Source organism: Psammomys obesus, unplaced genomic scaffold (assembly GCF_907164565.1).
Source record: "Psammomys obesus unplaced genomic scaffold, mPsaObe1.curated_primary_1811, whole genome shotgun sequence".
NCBI classification, from domain to species: domain Eukaryota; kingdom Metazoa; phylum Chordata; class Mammalia; order Rodentia; family Muridae; genus Psammomys; species Psammomys obesus.
Genome location: NW_026596117.1, coordinates 11,660,034 through 11,668,873, shown reverse-complemented (window position 1 = coordinate 11,668,873; position 8,840 = coordinate 11,660,034). Strand labels below are relative to the sequence as shown.

General features: G+C 43.1%; 1 protein-coding gene across 2 annotated transcripts in view; it reads left to right on the top strand.

Moving 5' to 3' along the window:
- Positions 1-7,337, top strand: part of Pdgfra (platelet derived growth factor receptor alpha) — a 43,771-nt gene extending 36,434 nt beyond the window's left edge. For both annotated transcript variants that reach the window (XM_055629420.1, XM_055629422.1), the window contains exons 22-23: positions 2,403-2,644; positions 4,084-7,337. In XM_055629420.1, the coding sequence (XP_055485395.1) occupies positions 2,403-2,644; positions 4,084-4,231 (390 nt within the window). In that variant the 3' untranslated portion in view covers positions 4,232-7,337. The remainder of the gene's footprint in view (positions 1-2,402; positions 2,645-4,083) is intronic.
- Positions 7,338-8,840: the final 1,503 nt, after the last annotated feature.

Sequence of the window (8,840 nt, the reverse complement as noted above, 5' to 3'; positions counted from 1 at the left end):
TATCTATCTATCTATCTATCTATCTATCTATCTATCTATCTATCTATGGTTTTTCAAGACACGGGTTTCCTGTGTAGCCTTTGGCTACTCTGGACTTGCTTTGCAGATCAGGCTGGCACAGAGATCCACCTGCCTCTTCCTCCCTAAGTTCTGGGATTACAGGCATGTGACCACACCCAGCAGTATTTATTGTTTTGAAAGTTAAATATTCAGTTCATAAGCCAATTTATTGATTAAATATTGTGTGTGTGCTTTGCAGTTCTTCACATAGCTTACATACGAATCCATTGTCTGTGTATTTGGCCCGTTTACTCCATTCTTTAGGCTTTCTTTTCACTTTTGTGATTGTTTTGCTGCACAAAAGCTTTATTATTTCCTCTTTTCCTTCTTTATTATTTTTCATTATTATCGTTTTGAGACAGGGTCTCACTTTTTGTCTCTGGCTGACCTGGAACTTGGTAGATAAACTCACAGAGCTCCTTCTTCCTCTGCCTTCCTAGCATTGAGATGAAAGGCATGACCCACCTCACCTGGCTGTTTATTTATTGTTGCAGACAACCTCTTACCTGGTAACCCTGGCTGGCCTGGAACTCCCGAAGTATTCCCAGCTGACCTCAGTCTTGCAAAGATCTGCTTGCCTCTGATTCTTGAGTGCTGGGATTAAAGGCATATGTCACCATACCCAGCCTTGTATTGAAGCTTTTACATTTCATTTGATCCCACTTGTTATTCATTCATTTATTTATTTATTTATTTATTTATTTATTTATTTATTTATTTATTTATTTATTTATTTAATTTTTTTATGTGTATGTGAGACAGGGTCTAACCATGTAGCCCTGGCTGGCCTTGAACTCACAGAGATCCTCTCACCTTTGATGCTGGGATTGATGGCATACACCACCTGCTCAGCCCCATTAGTCAATTCTTGCTCGTTTCCTGTGGTTTCAGAGTCTGCCTCAGAAAGCTCTTATCTGTGTCTATATATTGGAATGTTTTCTTCTAGAAGTTTCAAACTTTCAAGTCTTTGATTCATTTTGAGCTGAGTTCTGTGTGAGGTGAGAGGTTTGTCTAGTTCCATTTTCTTCTAGTTTTCCCAATTGTTAAACAGGCTATCTTTTCCCCAGTGTAAATTATGACCACCTTTGTCAAGTAGTGGGGGGCTATATCTGTGTGATTATTTCAAGATTCTCTATTCTATTCTGTTGATATATACAACTCTATGGCTCTGTAGTATAATTTGAGGTTGGGTACTATGATATTTACAGCATTGCTTTTTTTTTCTTTTTTTTTTTTTTAACTAAACATTGCTTGCTTTGGCTATTTGGGGTCTTTTATTTTATTTTTTTTCATATGTATTTTAGGATTGTTTTCCTTGTTCTTTAAAAACTGTTGGAATTTTGATGGGGATTGTGTTGAATCTGCGGAGCACTTCTGGTCAAATGGCATCTTCATAAGCAAAAAAAAAAAATGAAATTGTGACATTTTCAGAAAAATGTTTGTAACTGGAAATCATTACATCAAGTGAAATATGTCAACACACACATGTGTGCGGGTGTCCATGGTGGACAGAAGAGGGCATGGAAATTCCTAGAGCTGGAATTCTAGGAGGTTGTGAGCCAGCTAATGTGGGTGCTGGGAACTGAACTCATGTCCTCTGTAAGAGCAGCAAAAGCTAAGACTGAGCCATCTCTCTAGCCCCTATATTTATGTGTGTGTGTGTGCACACATACATACGTGTGTGTCTGCATGTCTGGAAACAGACAGGGGTTGGGAGAAGAAAGAAGGACCTTAAAGTGGGTGGGGTTAGCGAGGGTAACGAAATGTCTGTGATAAGAAAGCAGGCAGACCTGTCTGGAGGAAGGAAACAGGGAGCGGGAAAGAAGGTGATGGGGAGAAGAATGGACGAGAACAAGCGCAGCAGCAGCTATTATAACCGAGAAATCGCACCTCCTTCCCCCCATCACATACACAAAGGGGTGATAGGATTTTTCCCATCAAAAGCCAGACTTCCCCAACACTCAGGGGTCAGGAAGATGCTGGGAATGGTGCTCGCAGAATAAGCCCTCTGCATAGTCTATGAGTCCCTTGTGAGCTCTGGAGGGACTCAGTGATGGGGCCCTTTGTCTCCAAGTTTGTCCTGGGTGGGAGTGGCAGGCCCCCCATTACAGCTAAAGATCTAGGGAGAGGCTCTTTGTAGCTGAAGTCTTACTAGCGGTCTGGTGGCGCTGTGTGTCCCTCTTTCCCGTCCCACATGTCTTTCTGGTTATGGTTAGCAAATGATTCCCCCTCAGTTCTCCTTGTGGAAACACATACGTGTAAATCACATGTTCTAAACGTCAACACTCGTCTTACAGTTTGTCGTTAACACTTGACTCAATGTCTTGAATGAATCATTTCAGAGTTATGAAAAGATTCACCTGGACTTCCTAAAGAGTGACCATCCGGCTGTGGCACGCATGCGTGTGGACTCCGACAATGCGTACATCGGTGTCACTTACAAAAATGAAGACGACAAGCTGAAGGACTGGGAAGGCGGCCTGGACGAACAGAGACTGAGTGCAGACAGCGGCTACATCATTCCCCTGCCAGACATTGACCCTGTTCCGGAGGAGGATGACCTGGGCAAGAGGAACAGACACAGGTAAGTGTGGGCTCTTGCTCATTTTCCTCTGTGTTAGCCTGGAGGACATGGGAGACAGAGGTGAAGGGAGGGCTCATGGGAGACAGAGGCCACCAGGGACGTGAACTGTGCTCGGGCAACAAGGCGCCACGTTCCCAGGTGGGCTGTGAAGTTTTGAAAATGCCTCCCACATGATTCTGAGGCATCGTCTCTTCCCCAAGTAAGTGCTTCTCTGGTGAACAATCTCTGATCCGAGTCCTTAGATCACTTGGGCACCAAAGCTGTGATGGTTAGTGACAGCGACTTCTCCTCTGAGTCCTTGAATGGCCACGGAGCTGAGGACAATGTTGAGAGAGGTGGGGTTGGGGATCTAGAGAAGGAAGGACAGATGGAGTGCCCTGGCAGGCTAGTGACTCAAGGGCTCATACACCTAAACCTGTTTTAAAAATGTTCGGTACACGGGAATATTGTGAGGCTACAGCTACCAATTAGTGGTGACAGGGATTGACATTTTGCCTCATTCCTTTCATCTAGCTTATATATATCATCATCATTGTCATCATGATCATTAACACACACTCAAACACACACACACACACACACACACACACACACACACACACACACACACACTTTTATTTGTCACTCAGCCACTCAAAGCTAAGTAGAAAACACCAAGATACTTCATCCCTAGTATTCTGTCATACACTTTCTAAGAATAAGAACATTCGTGCAATGCCCATCATGACCACATCAAAAGAAGTTAACCAAATACTCTGGGCAAGCCTATTTCTCTGGATATCAATATTCCTTCATTTCTTAGTTCCTTAGTTCATTTCTGTTGCTCTTTGTCTCAAGTAGAGGCTGCCTCAGTTTCCCCCTGACACATTAGTGTGTCTGTTGGTATCATTCTTGTTCACGTCTTGTTGGTGAGGCTTCTGCTGTATCATTTTATAGGTGGGAAAATGAAAGCATTTTTCTCCTGTCTTCCCCTGGGCCTGCAGATTCAGAGGGGCTGGGTGAATGAGAAGAGGGAAGGGCACAGCAGGAGAGTGAGGGAAATGTGGAACCCCAGCCTCCTGCTCAGGAGGTTCCAGAGACAGCCAGCTGCTGGTGTGACTTCACCACTGACTTTGTTCCTTTGTTTTCCTTTCTCAGTGCCTTTTGATTGGCTGTTGCTTACCGATAGGATGGGCAGGGAAAGTAGAAACTTGTTAGCAGCTTCCACAAAAGGCCTGTGGCAGGAAAGAAGGCTAGCGGGGCTGTGAAGATGGCTGTGTCTTGGTTTTGTGTTGGCTCTGTGAGGCGATGGCTGGCTCAGCGGCAAACTTGCCATGCTTGGCTGCACATGCTTCAGTAGGAAAGGACCTTGTGCAGAGTCCTCAGACAGCCACCCTGGAAATGCAGCCCCTGTTGTCCATCTGTCCGTGACCTTAGCCTTTGCTTTTCTATCCCATCAGCTCCCAGACCTCGGAAGAGAGTGCCATCGAGACGGGTTCCAGTAGCTCCACCTTCATCAAGAGAGAGGACGAGACCATTGAGGATATCGACATGATGGACGACATTGGCATAGATTCCTCAGACCTGGTGGAGGACAGCTTCCTGTAACTGGCGGCTTTGGCGGTTATCTTCTACTCTCGGAGCCACATTGGGATCCCTTTAGGAAAACCACTTCATTGCAATGCAAAGGTTGAGAAGAGGACCTGGACCTGGGTGACGTGGAAGGAGAAGTACCCAGACAAGGGCCTCAGGAGCCTCTGTGAATGAATGGGATACTTGGCTTGAACTTTGTCCGCATTGCCCCTGGCATCGTCAGTAGCATCTCAGTGGTGTGTGAAGTTTGGAAATGGATGGACAAGGGAATACCAGGCCACAGAAGACGAGTTTTGCGTTTCCAGGGCACTGGTGAGATTCCCACATGCGCAATTTGTACGCAGCACAACTCCTGCATTGTAATTATGTAAATAACTCTAACCGAGGCTGTGTTTAGATTTGTGTTAACTCTCCTCTCTGGACTTCGGAAGAGACCACTCAATCCATCCATATACTTTCCTCTTGGAATCCGGTACCAGCTGCTGTTGACTTTTCTCATGAAGAACATGCAAAACCACTTTGAACTTGGAAAGGTACCGGAGCCTTTGTGTTTTTACTGTCTTATTAGTATTAAAGAGGCAAGAGATTAAAACTAACCAACCTTGAGTAATAGATTTGGGTCTTTTGGGAACCCAAGAACTCTTCTGTATCTTATCATCTATCCCTATAACGCTACTACTGTTAACAATAACGCTAAATATGTAACCTATAACATGACTTCCCTACAGAGAAAGCACAATTAGAACTACACCCGTACTAAGCAGGTGACAAGTTTGGCAGTTTTTGACATTTATATGAAGTAACATGTTTCTCAATGAAATAGAATAGGTTTAGCGGATTAAAGTTAGCGAACGCTAGAGAGCAGAGCAAAAGTAGTGTCATCCAGAAAGCCAAACGTTTTCAATGTTGTGTATGAAATAGTCTTCCTAACCCAAGGCACTAAAAGCAGCTAATCACCTCTGAAGTAGCGGGATTAGAAGCAAGCAAAGCAGAACCCCTGTGTCCTCAATGTTCTCAGTAGAAAGGCTTAAGCCTGGGCCCAATGTGACTTCTCATGCTGTGACCTAGTGGAAATGAATCATCTACAAAGGGACTCAGATGGACACAAGTTTTTCATGACCAGTTATGACTTTGATGGGTCCCACCCATTCCTACTTTTTAAACCTTTGACCTTTAAGGATGCTTCAACATCAGCCCCTCACTCTCCTCTCTTGGCTTGTAGAAAAAGAGCTGGAAACCCCGGAACCATATGGTGCTGCTGAATGAAGGTTAAGTGGGCATTATTTTGGCTCTTTAGTTCCCACTGTTAACTACAGTTACAGTCACTAGTCTCTGGGTTTTCTGCCCCAGAGATTTGGAATTACTAGGTCTGAAGGGAGCAGGAAGCTATATATATATTTTAATAAACTCCTTGGCGCCTCTGATTAGTCAGTGCTCAGAAACACTGGCCTGGGTTACAGAGGGTTGCCTTGGGTGGGGTGGGACAATTTTGAAATTTGGAACTGGGCTAAAAGTCAGCCATGCAGGAAGGCTACTATTTAGGTTCTTGGCTTCATGTCAATAATATTTGAGGCCACGTATCCAGCAATTCCTACCCTTAATTTAAGTTTCCAGGCTTAGCTGAGGCTGAGAAAGCAAAATCTTGGTTTGGGCACACATCTTCCAGTTCTAGTCAGTGTGGGTACCACTTCCCACTGGATGGGGTGTCTGAGCTCGCCACTCCAAAGCATGCCCACAAATGATGCAACTCCGTGTGTCAGGTCTTTGTGTATTTGGTGGAGAAGATGGAAATGTTTTCCTGATTGGGGGGTTGAGGGGGAGGATAGCACAACCATCTTAACTGTCAAACTGGTTAGTGTGAGTTCATTGGCATTCTCTGCGATGCGCCTAATTGCTGACTCTGTACGAATGAAGCATGGGCTGTGATTACTGCAATCACTGCATGTTCTTCCAGCAGGTGATGCTTTGGAAGCCTCAGAAGCAATAACAAGGTACTTGACTACCTACTGGTATAATCTCAGCGCAAACCCCAACTTTCCCTTCTCACAGTAAGTGTGAAGACTGAGCCAGATTGGCCAATTAAAAAAAAGAAAAAGAAAAAAAAAAAAAAAAAAACAACCCCAAAACCTGACTAGATTCTTTAGAGCCAATTAGACTGGAAATACATTTGTGTTTCTAGAAATGCTCAAGCATTCTTTTTATCATCAATTTGCACAGCCTTGCTTTTGTCGGTTCTTTTTATTCTGATGGTACTACTTGGGGCCTTGCATGCCACATGAGGTTGGATGAAGCTTCTCAGACCACCAGTTTCCCATCCTTAGCAGCACTCTCCTCTGAGATTAAGTGGAAATACATTCATTTTTGTTTTCTGAGACAAGGTCTCTCTATGTAGCTGCGGCTATCCTGGAACTCATTGTGTAAAACCAGGCTAGCCTTGAACTCTCAGAGATCCACTGTCTCTGCCTCCCAAGGGCTGGGTTTATAGGTATAAACCACCACACTCAGCAGGAATACACTTTTATTTTTAAACAATGTTTTGACTGTATTCCTGATTCATTTCCTTTCTGGCCTCCTGCAGAGTCCCTGGAAGAAAATTTAGCAATCTTCCCTGCTTTCTATTTTTTATTGATGACAATCAAAGCCGGCTGGAGGAACACAATTTGTGAATTTCTAAATGATCAATGATGTCCTTAAAATGTGGCCTGCCAACCTGTACAAAGTGGTCCTATATTTGTGAAGAGGGACGTAAGATAAAATGATGTTATACATCGATATGTATATATGTGTTGCTATGTAGACTTGGAGAATACTGCCAAAACATGTAATGACAAGCTGTATCACTGCCTTTGTTTATATTTTTTTTAACTGTGATATTCCCCACAGGCACATTAACTGTTGCACTTTTGAATGTCCAAAATTTATATTTTAGAAGTAATAAAGAGAAAAATACTTACATGTTCCCAAAATGGTGGTGTGGTTGAATGCGTGAGAGCAACTAACTCCATAGGGAGGGCCTGCCAGTCAGTACAAGATGGCTTCCAAATACCCCTGTTCATGTTTTGTTTTAAAAAAAATGTAAATGGAGATCTTTATATTTCAATAAATGATTTATTATATATGACTTAAAAGTTTGCTTCCAGTTTGGTTAGAATCCCGTTCAACGCTCTTCCTACACCATCGAGTGGAGGCTGAAAATCTCCCATATACCAACGTGGTATCACACACGAGCAGCTCCCTCGTCTTCTCTGTACAACTTTTGGTACAATGATGAACCTGCATCCGTGCGTCATCACCTCTGCTACGCTCTGGCGTCCTCCCTGAAAGTTATGCGCAGATGTATGTCCTCATTTTGTCCGTCTCCTGGTATCCCATCCTACAAGTTAGTGCCATCAATGAATGGAAATTATTTTGTTAATAATTGGAAAACAGGTTCCTGTTTCAAAATAACTCCCCATTACCCAGATTCAGACAGCCTAGAGATCCAAGCCTGTACCCTTCAGTGCATCCAAGCCTGTATCTTTCAGCACAGGCTGTTCATTGAGTATTGGCTCCCCCTTGGTTCAGCCCAGGGAGGAGACAGATTTCTGGGACTAGTTAACACTTCTGTCAAAACAATAGCTACACAGTTCCATCCTTTAATAGACAATCCTGCCTAATTTATCTGGTCTAGTGATTTTTTTTTTTTTTTTAATTAGGAGGGTTAAAAACTTCTAAGTGGATCTTTTACACTTATTTTGAGTCTTTCAATGGCAGGGAAGGTATCTCGTAGGTGTAGAAACTAAGGTATCTCAAGACTAGAGCTTCTTCTAAAAACCATGTAACTGAATAATGATAGTACTGGATTAGAAATTCCAGTTATATAAACCCCACTAATATTTGCATGATGAGCCAAGGAGAAAGCAAGAGATGCTGAGAATATCAGCATGCACAGGCAGCTTGTCTGGCTTCTTTGATATTTTCAAAGACAAGTGATGGACAAGTTCAGCCTGAAGAACTATTTTACATGTTTGCAATCAGAGTCTTTTCTTTTCAGGCTGAAATACACCAGTTCTAATAATGGGCATTGTGATTTTTAACAGTGGTGTGTTTCATGAAAAGCAACTCAGGAAAACGGCCTACTATACCAGAATCCATCATAAGCCGGGCAATTTCCCTCAGGATAACAGCAGCAGAAATGTTTCATTATCTTCAACTCCAAATACATGCAAAGGCTAAATCCAACAGCATATAATAGTAGCAAGCAGTGTTTATAATAGGGACAATGGTGTCATCCTACATTAAAATGTGCATGAAAATATACATGTGTTCTTAATTAGCAGTTATATCCCACCTGGATACACAAATAGCATCCATGTCCTAAAGCACGGTGAATGTAATTCCCCAAGTAAATTCACGCACCAGTAACATTCCATCATCCACACTTTGCATACAAAGGGATGGAGAAATCAAGGATACATGGTCTCACATGGCAGGGGCACGGATTTGCCTCCCCCACCCCCAATTCTGCTTTATAGGCTAATTGGAACTTTTTAAAGGTTTGTCAAATTAGCCCAGCAGATGGCACTTTGCTTTATCATTGTTCGTGGGTATTAGTGACTTCCCCCTGGAGCATGTGTATCCTGTC